Below are 16,623 nucleotides of genomic sequence, written 5' to 3' on the forward strand. Positions count from 1 at the left end.
GCAGCTCTGGAAAGGCTTTATGGAACAGAATTTCTGTTGATGATGCAGCTTGTATACAATAATCTATTACTATCCTAGATAAAAAAAAAATACATGTACATAAATTCATATGCATAAATGCTTGAGACTTCAAAATGCCAAATGGTTTATTTTCACAAGTATCCATACTATGTAAAGAACAGAATTTCAGAATGGAAAGTAGAATACACATTTCAGTATTATTTCATAATTTATAGTTCCTGATTGAATGTTATAAAGTCTTCAAATTTTAATCTTTGCAGATTGTTTGAGAGAATTATTAATTTTCCACGTAACAGATACACATTTTGAAGTATGGAGGGGAAAAAAACCAAAATACAGCAGTACACAAATTAACTCCTTATGGCTTATGAAACCAAGACACCGTAGCAGCAGAAGTGCAGGCAGTAAACTGCCAGGATACTGCCCTTCAGCTATGGCTAATTTGAATTAATCACTGAGACAGATATGTGCCATCGAAGTAGAAGCACAAATATAAAAATGTATCATGATTTCAGTAAGTATAAGAAAAACCGAGCAGTTTAAATCTTATTTGGCTACATGAAACAGTAACTAAAACAACCACTAGCAGTATAAACTGTACGATTTTAGAAGTATGCTCAAGCACAGGCAGTAGTTACTTGCTACTTTGTAATCTATTAAAACTCCCAAACTTTATACAACTCGAAAGAGACCGGACAATCATAAACGTTGTTTTAACCCTGTCATAAATAACAGGCATAAACTTGCGTTCATGCAAGTTCAGGCTTTAATAGAGCTGCAGGAATCAAGCAATGTACAGGCCTGGGTGCACGGGGAGACTCTGCTCTGCCCTAACGCACACCTTTTGTTTTCAGTTGTCTCTTTTTATATTCTGTTCTATTACATATTCATTACTAATTCTAAGAAAAGGTTGGGTTTTCCTTATCCGTTCTAAGAATGGGAGGTGTCTCTTCCACGCATGTCTCTTTTTATCCGGTGGTCGCTCTGGTGGTCTTCAGTGATGAAGTAAGGACTCTTCCTCAAGTGTCCTTTCCGTGAACTCCAAACTAGTCCTCGGTTTGCTCATGCACAAAGGCTGTCTCTTCCACCTGCCTCCCACCTTCACCAATCTTTCTGGCTTCTAATTATTTATTGCTATTATCTTAAGCCAAGTGTATGCTTTTGTGATGGTTGTGCAAGGAGGAGTGCAGCTCCACTCAAACCCCCCCTTCCTCCCTGTCTGTGGCCTCTTGCCACGAATGGATCGGATCAAACATGTATTTCTCACAACCCCTTTCACAAGTTAAAGAAACAGCTGACGTCAACTGTTACTGAAAAGTGCAGTGGAGATGAAGTTATCTGACGTTGCTTGGTAGACCATACTGAAGGGTACTCTACCTAGGTGACCTAAGAAATAACGTTCCGGGATAAACAACAGGTGGGGTGGGGAATAAACTCTGTTTCTCCTTTCTGGAGCGATGAGCTCCGCACGAAGCGCACCGCTGTCGCCGGGGCTCGGAGGTCGTGCTGTGAGGTGCCCCTTCGCACCGTTTCGCTAGTGCCTGCGCAGCCCCTGACCAAGCCCACTACCTGATCGGCTGCTCTCCAACCGGCGCCGGCATCCTGGGAATCGTCCCGGGTGCCACTGCTCTTGCCTGGCCGTAGAAAGGAGAAAGCAAAGTTTTCCCAGAGGACGCGAGGAGCCCCCCGCACCCCCTCCCCTGCCACCCGAGCCTCCCCGCTCTGGGCTGCCATTGGACGAGCAGCCTCCTGAAACCCGCTAGGCACAAAAGGCGGTGCTAAGTAGATGCTTATTCTTTACCTCTCTTTTTATTTTTTCCCTCTCTCTCTCCACTTTTTTTTCTTATCCCTCCTCCTCTTCTCTTCCTCCCCCTCCCGTCCTCTCCCTCCCTTCACTACTTCTCCGGTTCGCTCGAGCTGCGCCCGCCGCTCCGCTTTAGCAGCCGCCGCTGCTCCCCTGCGCTCCGCTCCCGCGGGAGACTGCGCGGGTCGGGGGCGGAGCTGTCCCGCGCCAGCCATGGCCTAGCGGGAGGCGGACAGGCTGTCCGGGGCAGAAGATGAGTTTCCCCGCGGAGGACGGTGTGGGCAGTCTCTGCCACAAGGCACTGCAGATCATCTCGGAGCTGTGTCTGGGCGGGCAGGTGGAGCGGGAGAAGTGCGCCGGTATCTTCCCCCTGGAGACCTCCCGACAGGGCATCAGCGGCACAGGTACCGGTACTGGCCCCTCCACCCCCGGCTCCGGCCGTCGCCCCGCCGTCCGTCCTAACGCGCCCGTCCTGCAGCCGCCACGAGTCGGGCGGCGCGGGCGTGGGCGGCTGGAAAGCGCTACTTTTTCTTTTGCTTCCCCTGCCTATGGAGGGGGCGGAAAGGGGGCCAGTCACACAGCCCGCTTTAAAATCGTCTCTTACTCTCAGCCCGCGGAAGCTTCCGGGAAGCAACGAGGGAAGAGCCGGGACCGCCGAGCCGCCAGCCTGGGGTGGAGGACAGCACGCCAGGGGCGACGGGCAAATGTGGGGCAGCGGGCAGGGATGCGGGTATGGGGACGGGGAGCACTGATAGGTGCCTAGTGGTGAGAAATCTCCACCGACGTGCGGAGCGCGCCGTCAGCTGGAGCCACACCGCTGGAGCCTGCTCCTTTCCTCCATAGCTCGCACGCTTGCCCCCCGCAGTTCGCTTCAGCTAGGTTTTTCTCGCGGTGGGAGTTTCTCTTTTTGCGAAATTCTGACCCGGCTATTGCGTGAGTTTGTGGAGCCGTAAGTGCTGGGAGCAGAGGAAAGAGCTTTCTTTGATGTCTCGCCCCGAGTGGACAGCATTTGCCGTGCGGCGGGTGTGCCACTCGGGATTTGCACCCGGTCGCCCTCTGTCTTCTTAGCCGGCCTTCTGCGCTCGGCGTGTCGCCTCGGTAGCCCCGAGCCTACGGCTGGAGGCGCCAAGGCAACGGATTGGGCGGAGGCGCGGCGCGGAAGAGGGCGAGGCGGGCGAGCAGAGGAGACCGGTGGAGGGGTGGACGTCAGTCGCCATGGTCCGGGGCGCACCCCGGGGTAGAGGCACAGCTTGCTAAACCGCGGCCTAAAGCATCGCTGCGGTGATAGTCAGCGTCGCTTTCAGGGAGGCATTCGTGATGGTTTAAATCTTCTCTGTTAACAGCTGCGGGTGCCAGGAGAGCTTTCTGATCGCCAGTGGGAACCTGTTGAGGCAGGACAGCTCTCCGGTCCAGTCTAAGACTTGTCCAGGGAAATTTGGCAGAGTGGGGAGAGAGTGGGAGGCAGAGGAGAGGGAGATGTAATTCAGGTTAATTTAAAAATCCCGAAGCCATAAAACTTACCAGGATTGAAAACGAGATTTAGACTCTTAGTGGTCTCATGGTTCTTTGAGAACTGCCTCTACACGTTAGTATTCTGCATTCTCTGGACCCCTTGCTTTCCGTGGTACTTGTTTCTAGGATGGAGCTGGAAAATTAGTCCCAAGTTACTTGCTTCAGTTCTACCAGAATCTATTCTGTTTGTCCGTAAATGTAAATAGACATCTTGCAATAAGGACAACAAATACCAAGCCTACAGTGCAAATTAACACCAAGTCGTGAAGAGCTTCAGGGCCTCAGCATGTGCCCCAGCAGTGCTGCAGCTACCACCACAGCTGTTACTCCTTTTTTCTTTCCCCCTCTCCTCTCCTCTCCTCTCCTCTCCTCTCCTCTCCTCTCCTCTCCTCTCCTCTCCTCTCCTCTCCTCTCCTCTCCTCTCCTCTCCTCTCCTCTCCTCTCCTCTCCTCTCCTCTCCTCTCCTCTCCTCTCCTCTCCTCTCCTCTCCTCTCCTCTCCTCTCCTCTCCTCTCCTCTCCTCTCCTCTCCTCTCCTCTCCTCTCCTCTCCTCTCCTCTCCTCTCCTCTCCTCTCCTCTCCTCCTTTCCTTTTCTCATGTCCACAGATTTTACTGCAATACCTGGGTTACTTGTAGCATCTCTGCACATTGCCTGAAATAGGAGCAATTCTTTCAGATCTCAGTATCAGCATGCTTCCTTCATGGCTTTGGGCTTTGAGCTTGAGGCAAGTGCTGTAAAAGCAAGAAGATATTTAAGTTGTGAGGAGGAGAGGGGGTGGCCCAGCTTGGATCACAGATTTGTTATGCTTTGTAAATGCCTACTACCAAGTACATTCCGATTGTGCAGTTGTACATTGTCTTGGTCTGAATCATAGAAGGTTGTATGAAGAAAAATTTACCCTAAGAAGCCTGGAAAATTTGCCCCTGAAAAGGTTGGTTTATCTGATTGTAGACACTACTGCACCAGGAGTCTGTGTTACATGTCATATAAAAACAAAATGAATCTATAAACAGGTGGAATGTGAAGGATAGAACAATGTCCCACAAGGCAAACAAAGTTTTGCTGTTTAGAAAATTGAAAGTCTTCAACACTTGCCTTGATACTGCATTGTAACAGGAGCTCCCTTTTTAGACATTTCTTCAAAGTCAACTGTCATTTTGGTTTTTCATTTGTAAACCTTAACTAATTTGAAATTATTGTATTAGAAAAAAACCTGATGATTGACAGACCAGAGACTTGAACCACTAGGTCCCACATCTCAGATGAGTTCCTAAATCTCAATTTTGCCTCCTTAGAATGAAACCATTATTAGATGATAGATACCGACTTTATTAGCATGCACATTATATTAAACATTGTCTCATTAATAACACTGCTAAAGACCATATAGTAATACTTTATGTCTCCAGAAGGAGAGACACACTGTTGTTGATAATTGACAATATATTAATATGCAAACAATTGGATAGACAAGACATAAATATCAACTCATATTACTTTTATGAACTAAAAGACTGTTAATATAGTTTCTAGACAAATAGAAATGTGGTCATCAAAAGGTGAATTGTGTCATCTCTTGAGCTTTTCAAATGCATGTAGATAATGTCTACTGTGTTGAACTTTTGTAGTTCCTGTCCACTAATGGTAAAAATATTAAGTGTTTTCCATGATAATACTGCAAATGAAGCCATAAATGTTTGCAGTTTTCTGATATATCTACATCTCATATATAGGGTCATAGAATCTGTTGTGAGAGTTCACATCATGTAGCCATATCCTTCTCTGGCTCAGTAAATTCTGCGGTTCCGGGGTCATGCAACTGTAGATGTATGTTAGTGAGGAGCAATGGCTAATTCAGCTCTGTCCCTTTTTTCTCATGTTCCAAGTGATGACACGAGAAACTTTTTCCCAGGAATTAGCTCCTGCGGTAAGCACTGAAGAGTATGGAAAGGAAACGACTGTATTAAGAGTAAGAAGTGAGAAGGACTTCTGGAAGATAGGGAGAAGATAAAAGGTTGTGAGATTGTTACAGAGTAACAGTTTATTATTGTATGTTCTTGTGTTATAGAATCACAGCTAAACTTACAATGAAAATCCAGAAAGTGAATAGTTCAGGTCACAGTGTAAAAAGGAGAGAAAAGAAAAAATAGTAATAGCTGTCTATATAGTGATAGCATATTCTGTCTTTAAATGGTGTGGGTTCACTCAGTTTTTCTCATCTCAAAAAGAAGCTGTCTAAAAGCGTCATAAAGAGATTCATATTTGGAAAGGAAAACAGAACAAACATTTCAGAAAGCAGAAGAGTAGAGGTTAGAAAGGAAAACAGACTATTCCTATTTAATAGAAGAATAAAAACATGCTCTGGAAGTTGAAAATGTTAGAAAAGGCAATGAACTACTGCTATGTGGTTATGTTGATGAATGTAACAATTACTTTCTGTTCAGCTAGACCCCAAAAATCAGCCAAGCTTCAATAAAGGAATCAGCTACCTGAGACAAAGGACTCATCACTCGGTCACAGTCTCAAAGCAAAATCTGAGACAATATTGACCTGATGACCCAGAGGCAAGCAGAGAGGCTGGGTAGTAGCTTTTAAAACAGTGTAACAGTCTAGATACAAGAAAGAAGCATAACAAGGAAAAGAAACTAAAACTCAGATAAGATGGAGCCAGAGACACTATCAGAACAAAAAGTTGAGAGTATGGCTTTGGGATGGCAGAGTACAAAATAAATCAACAAAGCAGAAAGGAGAGCTATTCAGATTTCCTGCTAACAACAACAATAACAACAAAAATGCAGACCAAAATAAACTAAAACAAACCAAACCCAACCCAAACAGATTCCCCAACTTCCATGTGTTTGATTCCTCTTATTTTCAGAGAAATAAGAGTTGTAATATTCTTTGTGGACAAACAGAGTTATGTAAAAGAAACAACTGATTACGCAGGATTTTTTTTCTCAGTGACAACACCATCACCTTAAGACCCTCGGTTACCGAGCACTGTTTGAGTCAAGAAGGCTAATCATATTTAGAGTAATGGGAAATTAGTCTATGGAACACATATCAAACAATCTTAGAGAAATCAATTATTTTGTAAATTTCTAAGAGCTTTAGACAATTAGTGAAGACAATCTGCTGTTATAATTTCTGCCCTGGTAATTAAAAGGGCTATTAATTCTGTCATCTCAAGGGAATGCTCAGTTGCAAAGATTAAGAAGCTTCATGGTAGTTTTATGCAGTAGATGGCTATGTATGCCTTGTTCTGAAGGGTGTTACATTTTTTGCAAAATGCTGAAATACAAGTGCAGATGCTTTTGTTTTGTACCTTTATTTCCAGTAGATTCATGCAATATTATTAAGATGTTTGTCAACTAATTGGTGGAGTTCAGCTCTAAACTCCCAAGTAAATTATTTTCTTAAGAGAGTCACTGATTCATACATGCAGCTTAGCTATAGCTGTACTTTGACTCAGGTTATCTGGTTAGTAAAGGACTCTTAACTCTTTTGTCCCTTCTTGTTTTCAAAGGAATCAAGCACATCAAAGTCTCCATTTGCACCATTTCTGAAAGTTAAGCCAAATGCACAGAGTGTAATGAGAGGAGCTGTGGCATCCTGCTCTAGAGACACATTTAAAGTTATTATGTGAGCTCTGCAAATGATGGGCACTTTTTGCTGTCTTTTTTTTTTTTTCCCCAGGCCTGCTGGTCCTGCAGAACTTCACAATCAGCTCTCATGGGAAACCACTGTTTATAACAAAGTTCAATCCCCCATTGCTTCACTTCTAGGAGGGTATATTTTAGCCATCTAGAATGGGTAGAGAGTGATGTTCACTCTTGCTCTTTTTCTAGTCAGACAGTATTTTTTTTAAGTTGGTCATACAAAGAGCATCAGCTTCCACAGGACTGTTTGTTATGTATCTAAATATTCCACTCACTATTATTTTATCAACATAATAGTTTAACATACCAAGCTTCTAACCCTGTTCCTGATTGACAGAGTACTATAGAAGCATCCAGGGAATAAGAAAACATGAGAGCATCTTGCCCATGGACACTCTACAGTTTTGAGCAACGTCTTGGATTATCCTGCTGGAGCTGGTATAAGTCTCCCATTTTCCATCTCCTCTCAAACAGCTGATGGCTTATTCAGTCCTGGTTCCTTTAAAGATGCATGTGAGCATACATGCAATTGCATATGCACACAGAGTATAAACTGTAGGTGTACTTGCACTGCCTGCAAACAGTGGAGTATGAAAGGGATCAGAAATGACTTGAACAAATGTGAAGATTACTGTAATCAGTATAAGACTCACACAAGAAAGCAATTTTTTTTTCATGAGAAGGTAATTGTGTGAAACAAGCATTCTGTTACAGAGAAATGTGATAAATAATAAACAGATCAAAAGTTAGCAGACAAAAAGAATAATTTAGAATATGGCTCATCACCTGATCAGAACAAAATTATTACCAGAGAGATATAGTTTAGTGGGAAAAAAGTGCAGGGTGACTGAAAAACATTTTACAACATCAATACTAACAAGCTGTGAAAACCAGAAATGCATCTAATTCAGCAGCAAAAGGCAGAACAACAGGGGTAAATACACCACAGGGACCATGTTTATTTACAAATGTGAAGATATTCACAACCAACAAAGTGCTCAACATGCAGACAGCAGTGATACACAGTGAAAACAATTTGATAAAAAGAATCTTCATACAAGCTTTGCAGAGAAATTGTGATGGGTTACTCACCACCCGCCCCTTATGAAATCACCCAGACTAGACTCAGCTGATCTGAAAATTAAGATGAAGCTTTATATTTACAGCTTAGCACAATATACAAGCAGATGTTTACAATATATACAGCTACATACAGTAATATACAAGTTAAAAAGTAATACAGAAACACAATACCCCTCCCAGAAACCAGAGTCCCCAAGAGGGGCTCCCAACCAGCTTTCCACCTCCCTTCCACCCCTCTACCTTATCCCAGACCTTGCCTTATGTTCAAGGTGAGTTTGGAGAATCGTCCAGGGGTTTCGAAAGCAGAAGAATTAGTTACACAGAGAGCAGGTTAGGGAGAAAAATGCAGGCAACATGAGCCAGAGAGCAACTGTGTTTGTGTTCTTGTTTTTATACATCTCAGCAAGCCTATGAGTGCAGTAGACATCACCATTGTTTTCTTTTCACAGCCTATAGTCTAATTCTTGTCACCAGAGTATTCCAGCAAGCTTCAAACTAGCACAATCTACCCCTGTCTATTTCACTCAGAGTTTGCTGAGAATTCTATGTCTAATCTAAAACAATATTTAAAATAATAAATATTACAAGTTCATGTTTTGTTTTGGCTGTCTTGGATGTAGGTGACTCAAAAGCTCAGAAAACAGCAAACAGTTTGTCTCCTCACAGATGAGATGACAAAAGGGACTCTTAGGTGACACTGGGTTTGTGCTCATGTACTGTAGATTCTCTCATAGATTCTGTCTTATTGGATGCCATGGAATACCTAGAATAGGAAATCTCCTAACAGCTTGTATTATACACTCTGGTGACTCTACTTTTGCAATTGCCTATTAATTAAAACAGCATTGCTAGAAGTTTGTGAAGTATCTAAATTCATTAAGCCACTAAGAGTGATCAAAGCACAACCATATCTCAGTATACACTCCAATGCACAGCCACCTGAGCAAGACCTCTGCTCACCACCATGAAAACAGGCTGCACATAACAAGCTGATACCCATCAAACAAACACAAGCACATTCATTTCCTAGACTAGAGTATTTTCGAATTTTTCCTTCTCTCTCCTTTCCTCTCTCCCCTCCTCCCCCCTTTTTTTTTTGTGAATGCAATGGTGTGCAATTAGCATAAGCATATCTTATGCTAAGTATAATATCTGAGCGTATAACTTGCATGAGTGTGATGGTATAATTGCAGTGGCCTGTCACAAGGCATCTCTTAAAGTGTGACATCATTTTATGCCACAGATAATGCCTAATCTGGTGTGAAAACTGGATCCGATACTCTTTGCCATATTAACCTTGCCACATGTTACCTCTCTATTTGTTTTGTGTTCACATGATCCTTATCCTTAAAAAGAAGGAACCTAAGAGATAAGAAAAAAGAATTCTATCATATCCCAATGATAAACTCTTGTCCTTAACTATGTTAATGCTAGAAATTGATAAACTAAAGGAAAATTTAACTGCCATTAAATCAGTCCTAAGAAAAAACAAAGAAATCCAAGATGTTACATTACATAGAGCTCTTTAGAACTGCTGGCATGTAGAAAAAAAAAACTCAAAATAAAAGGAAAAAAAATGTTATTCTATTGATTTTACCCTGGTAAGACAACTACAAACTTAATATTCTTACTCCAATATGCTATTACAATTAACAAGCACTTAACGTCTTATCCAATAACCTCTAAGGTCTATTACACTCAAAAGACTAAAAAGCATTATCAGTCTCTACATCAGTTAAGTACAGTCAGTAAAATAAAATATATGAATCTGTCACTTTGCCACAGAAGGAAATAAACTACAAGAAGGAGGGGGGGTGTGGGCCCCGCTGACCCGGCGCCAAGGGAGGGAGGCAGGGTGCTTGCCAGTGCCAGGCTGTGCTCAAGCTGGTGTGTGTGTGTGTATGTGTGAGAAGCTGTGTTGGGTGAGACGACAGGACACACAAAAAAACCCCAAAAAATAAACTGAGGACCAGCCCCCCCCCCCCCCCCCCAGACCTCGAAACAAATGGACTGCCACAATCTTCCATTGTTTCAGAGCTTTTAAGTCTTTTTTGCTGTAAACTTTATGATGTGATCCAAAGTGAAAAACTAGATCAGTCATTTCACTTCTGTGGGATCCTGTCCATTCCACTGTCTTCAAACCTTTAATCAGTCAGGGAAAAAATGGATATTTTTTTCAGTGATATTCTGTAAACAGAGCAGGAGTTGAGGAATTTAGCAATGCCTAGTGTGCCATTGTGGTGGTGATTTGTAACACCTTAGCTTGAAAACCTGTTGAATGCGAATAGCCTAGCTCTCTGAAGCATCCAGTCTTGACACAGACCCACTGCCTTCCCAGCGCACCCCCCGTAACCACAGGAAATGCTGATGGGAGCATGCCACAAGGTCCCAGGGGCCCGAGCTGCATTACACTCAGCCTTCTAACTTCTGGAGTCTGTCAGAAAGATCTTTCAGCAATGCATCTCTTCGACCTGTACGGTTTGTCCTCTTGAGGGTTTGTCCTCTTGAGGGGCGAGCTATGAGGTGTGGGAGATGGTAAGGGTGGATCTGGGACTGCTTTCCCTTGGAGCTGTTGTCACTGGAGGAGGACAAAGCGTCCGGTTCTTGAAGAGAATGATGGAAATGCTTCAGATAGCAGTTAATCATTCAGCCTGGATTCAGCCTATCAGTGGTTGCAATCACAAGTCTCCGAACAGAGGTAAACATTCCTGACATACCTTTGTGGCTTCTGCCACTGGCTTCCCATTACTCTCCCTGTCTTGTCTTTAAAGGCAATCTTAGGAGTCTTTGGAGCCCTCATTTACTTCTTTTTTCAGGGCCTGTCCCATCCTCTCCCAGGTGGCTGCTTCTAAGGCCACATACACTTCAGGGATCAAAAGTCACTCCTTTGTCCAGCAAAATAAAGCCTTCAACATCTCACAGAGACACCTCTCAGAGAGAGAAAACTTTCTGGGGGAGCTCCCACCGCTGCTTCTTCAAGTGTGGACCTTTTCTCACACACACACACACACACCCACCCCGACTGCTCACTTGATCAGGGTGAGACTCCTCAGACTCTTGTGTGCATGTCTTTAACCTGTCTCTGGGGCAGAGACCGCTTCAGTAAATAATAAGCTTTATTCAAATTTCCAGAGCTGGTTGAGTCTAGCCTGGTTGATATTTAAAGTGTGTGTGTGGGGGGGGGGGGGTGTAACACCCAAACCATCACATGCATCAATGTCCTGCCATAGATCAGCACACCAAATAGGCTGTCCTTTCCTCAGTCAACCATTCTTTTTCCAGTCTTCGAGCCAACCCCATAGAGCATTGCCTGCTATCCATGAGTCAGTGCAGAAGTAAAGGATAGGCCAATTTTCACATTCAGCCTCGTCAAGAGCAAGTTGGAGAGTTTTTCAATCAGTGAACTGACTGGATACACCTTCTCCATCTCTTGTTTCAGTAATTGTATATACTCTGGAGCTTTACCTTTCTCCAGTGCATTGTGGATGACTGAGTGACAGATCACTGAGCTGTGTTTCCACCCCTGAGGCAAACGGTTGAACTGGTACTGGATTCCTCTCCAGGTGAACGCAAACTGAGGCCTGCACTCCTTTGCTATGGGAATAGAGAAGAAAGCATTAGCAATGTCTATGGTAGCATACCATTTGGTCCTTCAATTCCAGTTCGTATTGGAGATCTAGCATGTCTGGCACAGTTGCACTCATGTGTGGAGTCACCTCGTTGAGGGCACGGAAGTGTACTGTGAGATGCCAATCTCCATTAGGCTTGCACAGAGGCCAGATGGGACTGTTGAAAGGTGAATGAGCTTTCTCGATGGCAGCCTGACTTTCCAGTTGATGAATCAGCTGATGAATTGGTAACAAAGAATCACAGTTCTGTGTACTGCCTGTAGTGCACAATTTGAGTAGTACTTGGCAGTTCCAGATCCTCTATGTCATGATGTCCCACAACTGCAGATTCATCTGAAAGTTCAGGTCTAATGGACAATTTCAATTTACTATCCTCAATCTCTACAGATACTATTCCAAAAGCCCATTTGTGACCCTTGGGATCTTTGAAACAACCTTGTCTCAAAAAGTCAATTCCCAGAAGGTAAGGCACATCAGGACCAGTTACAATAGTAAGTTTCTTCTACACTTGACCAGTTAAACTTATTTCAGCCTGCAACTTGGTCAACTCTTGAGATCCACCAGTGATTCCAGAAATAGTGATAGACTCTGTCCCTTTGCAATTTGAAGGCAGTAAAGTACACTGAGCACCTGTATCAACTAAAGCCCTGTATTTCCGAACTTTTGAACTGCCAGGCCACCTGATGAATACATTCCAAAAGCATTAGGGCTAAAACCAGAATTATTAGGACTATATTCAGACACTATAAATACAGTACTGTTCTGCGTGTGTAAAATTCACTACAGGGATTTGGCAAGTCTGTTCTAGGCAAAATTACTCACATTAAAGCTGTTGAATAAATTCTAGCAGTTGTATTATTTCCTGACTTATTGAAAAGAGAGTTGGCAACAATCTCAGTAATATTGAAGCCTACCCAGTGTAGAAGCTACACTCCAAAATTGAAAATCATTTGTTTAACCTTCTTCCACAGTAAATCAAACAGGAGGGAACCAAGCTTCACTGTGAAACAATGGTTAAAGAAAAAAACAGTAACTGGCCACACAACAGCCCACAGTAAACAAAATAGCTTCATTCTTAATTTCCAGACTTAATTAGCAATCATCAAATTTTATTACCTACCCCCCTTGGAAGTGCCAAAATGAAGGATGTGATGGTTTGTGTGTTACCCACGCTCCCCACTCCTATGAAATTACCCAGACTAGACTCAGCTGATCTGAAAATTAAGATGAAGCTTTGTATTTACAGCTTAGCACAATATACAAGCAGATATTTACAATATATACAGCTACATACAGTAATATACAAGTTAAAAAGTAATATAGAAACACAACACCTCCTCTCAGAAACCAGACTCCCCAGGAGGGGCTCCCAACCAGCCTTCCACCTCCCTTCCTTCCCCTCTACCTTATCCTAGACCTTGCCTTACATTCAAAACGAGTTTGGAGAATCGTCCAGGGGTTTCAAAAGCAGAAGAAATAGTTACACAGAGAGCAGGTCAGGGAGAAAAATGCAGGCAATGAGAGCCAGAGAGCAACTGTGTCATCTATGTTTGCGTTCTTATTTTTATACATCTCAGCAAGCCCATGAGTGCAGTAGACATCATCATAGTTTCCTTTTCACAGCCTATAGTCTAATTCTTCTCACAAGAATATTCCAGCTAGCTTCAAACTAGCACAGAAATGCAGATGAAAAATATTTGTAGCAGCTGGCAAAGCAATGTTTAATGAAGATAGACACAGTGTTTTCCTTGGTCTCAACATATGTGTGAAATGTTCATTATATAATGCTAAGAATCATAGAATCAGCCAGGTTGGAAGAGACCTCCAAGATCATCCAGTCCAACCTATCACCCAGCCCCATCCAGTCAACTAGACCATGGCACTAAGTGCCTCATCCAGTCTTTTCTTGAAGACCCCCAGGGACGGTGCCTCCACCACCTCCCTGGGCAGCCCATTCCAATGCTAATCACTCTCTCTGTGAAGAACTTCCTCCTAACATCCAGCCTATACCTACCCTGGCACAACTTGAGACTGTGTCCCCTTGTTCTATTGCTGGTTGCCTGGGAGAAGAGGCCACCCCCCACCTGGCTACAATGCCCCCTCAGGTAGTTGTAGACAGTAATAAGATCACCCCTGAGCCTCCTCTTCTCCAGGCTAAACAGGCCCAGCTCCCTCAACCTCTCCTCATAGGATTTGTGCTCCAGGCCCCTCGCCAGCTTTGTTGCCCTTCTCTGGACATGTTCCAGCACCTCAACATCTTTCTTGAATTGAGGGGCCCAGAACTGGACACAGTACTCAAGAATGACCATTCAAAAATTACTTTTGAGCTGCATGAACTTATGCTTATGATTAATGGCAGTCCAGTAGGCTTATGATGTGTTTTCTTTTAATTTTCTTGTCTGAGATAGGATAAGGAGAATTTCTTGCAGAGAGAGCCCCACAAGTGTGAGAGCAGCATGAGACCAAAACCGGTGGGATTTTTCAGTTCTCTTTTGTTGTTGATTTTTGTTTGTTTGCTTGTTTTTTCTTGATTAATGGAAAGCAAGACAGGCAGACATGGGTTCAGCAGAGATGGGAAGTATCTCCTGTTGAGATTAAGTGAGAGTTAAGAAGTAGAAAAGTAGGTAGGCTAGAAAAAGAGAGAAAGCAGAAGGCTAATAAGACATTGGTAAATACTCTGTACCTGTTGTGTATTGTATAGTCTAAAGTACCATACATTGCATTTGAAAAGGCAAAAGAGATTGTTCCATTTGTGGTTGGGCACACAGATTATCAGATGCATCAGTAGATAATATCATTTAGATAGCAAATTATGAATAATTTTATCTGCTAAAATCATCTGGTAAATCACAGTGATATCTGGCATTTTGTGTTTCCCTTACAGTCAAGAAACATATATGCCAAACTCTAGATGGTCATGTCTGTTTTGAACAGAATCAGACATCAGCCTGAATAAACGACCTAGGAGAGAACACATTCGTAACAAAGCTACAGGCAAAAGATTTGAGGAAGAGTACATTTGTCCATGAAAATAGAAGAGGTCACATGTAGACTTTTAAGTGAAAAACTACTTTTACTGTTCAAAATTTAAATGGGGTGTTTTGACATGTTCAGGTTATGAGAGAAAATATGTGACTCTGCATCTGCCACTTTCTGAGGCATGCTGAAGCATTATATGCCTATCTGCAGGAATCTGAATAAGACAGAGGCAATTGTGGAATACTTACCAATAGGTGAAGACCAGCAACATTTTACCCTTCTTCAAAATTCCCCAAGGAAAACTGAACAGCAGAAATGATGGGTTGAACTCACTAGTTCATACACATGGGGATAAGGTATATTTATTGGACTCAGACCTTTTACAATCAATAAAGCTTCCCTCAAAATCTTAGAAAATCAGAAATGTATTAATTTACCTGACTGAGCTGACTTCTGATATTTCAGTCACAAGAGTTTCCTTGTGAACTGTCACCATGGAAAGGGTAAATTTCCACATGACTGATGAACAAGAATAAAAATTAAAACTTCTTTTTTAAATGGTTGAAAAAACCTACAGTGGCATTGTGCTTAAATATCTAAGAGGATCAACATCAGATATAGAGTAAGATGTGGGTCAAAAAAGAATATGCCTCTTTTTTTTTTTTCTCCCAGATATTCCTTTCCCCCTGTTCCTTTGCTGACAAGAGTACATTTTCTTAAGTATGCTGGACTTCCAACATCTCCATATACAGATGGTCAGCTGTATGACAGCACTATCTGAGCTCTTTCTCCATTCAGGATCATGTATTTGTGGAGTACTGCTTTTCAGAGTTAAGCATCAAGGGACAGTGAATAAAATATAAATGAACTTAATTTGGTTTGGAATTGGAAGTCTGCCAATCTGAACATGGTCAGAACTTCTCCAAGACAAGTTTTGAACAATATATTGTTGGAAGGCATGGCACAGAAATATGTCAGGATTCAATCTAACTATTTATTGTATTATAAAGTGCAATGTGTGGGGTTGTTTATCAGAAAAACAACAAAAATGGGGACTATAATTTGTAAAAGCGTTGATGAATTAGCTACTTTGTTCTTGAGTCTTAAGATATTCTGTGTAATTATTTTAGGGCTATGAAATATTTTCTGCAAAGACTTAGGATTGACTTTGAATTTTAAACAGTTTAAAAGAAATACAGTAATGAATCTTAGAGAAGGTACAGGACTACATACTGAAAGGAGACACCAAGTTATCTTAAGGCTTGAAAAATGTCTTGTAGTGAAAAATGTGGAGGAGAATTGCCTAGAAATGCTTTGATGGAATGTTCTTCAGCTGATAGTATCTATTCATCAAATTGAAACTCTGATGGAAGGGATCAATTTTCATATTTCTGGTTTTGAAATGTTTCCATCACTTTCAAAGCTGCTAAAACATACTGTTTCAACTTTTTAAAAATGGAAAAGAAAATTACATTTTTTTTCTAAATGCCTTCCTTCCAAAGAGTAACTTCATTATGCCAGTCATCTCTAAACTGAGCTGGAAATATTGCAGATGACCCAAAATTTGGGGGTTTTTTTGGCGTTTTGGTTTGGTTTGGTTTATTTGGTTTATTATTTCTGATAGATCATCAACATTTTCAGGAGTTTTACTTTTGATCAGGCTTTGAGAATGAAAAAAAAAATCCACCTGGTTCAGTTTATCAAAAATATGGGGCATGTCTCTATTAATATATTCAATTAACTTATAATGACATATTTCATTTGTATGGCAAGGTTTGTTTGTGGGAGTAGCTTCTACTTCTATGAGAAGATGCTAGAAGCTTTACCTATGTCCAACAGACAGTGATGACCCCCTACTGCCCAATGCTGAGTCCAAAAGCAACAGTGTTCTCACCTCTGTGATAATATATTCAAGAAGGGGGGAGAAAAGCCCTGC

The 16,623-nt window shown here is 42.3% G+C and overlaps 1 protein-coding gene across 1 annotated transcript in view; it reads left to right on the plus strand.

The window, feature by feature from the left end:
• The first annotated feature begins 1,938 nt into the window (after nt 1-1,938).
• The window catches only part of SYT10 (synaptotagmin 10), a 41,998-nt gene continuing 27,313 nt past the window's right edge, over nt 1,939-16,623 (plus strand). The window contains exon 1 of the mRNA XM_064155547.1: nt 1,939-2,229. Within this exon, the coding sequence (XP_064011617.1) occupies nt 2,079-2,229 (151 nt within the window). The 5' untranslated portion in view covers nt 1,939-2,078. The remainder of the gene's footprint in view (nt 2,230-16,623) is intronic.

Source organism: Pogoniulus pusillus, chromosome 15 (assembly GCF_015220805.1).
Source record: "Pogoniulus pusillus isolate bPogPus1 chromosome 15, bPogPus1.pri, whole genome shotgun sequence".
In the NCBI taxonomy this organism is placed as follows: Eukaryota; Metazoa; Chordata; class Aves; order Piciformes; family Lybiidae; genus Pogoniulus; species Pogoniulus pusillus.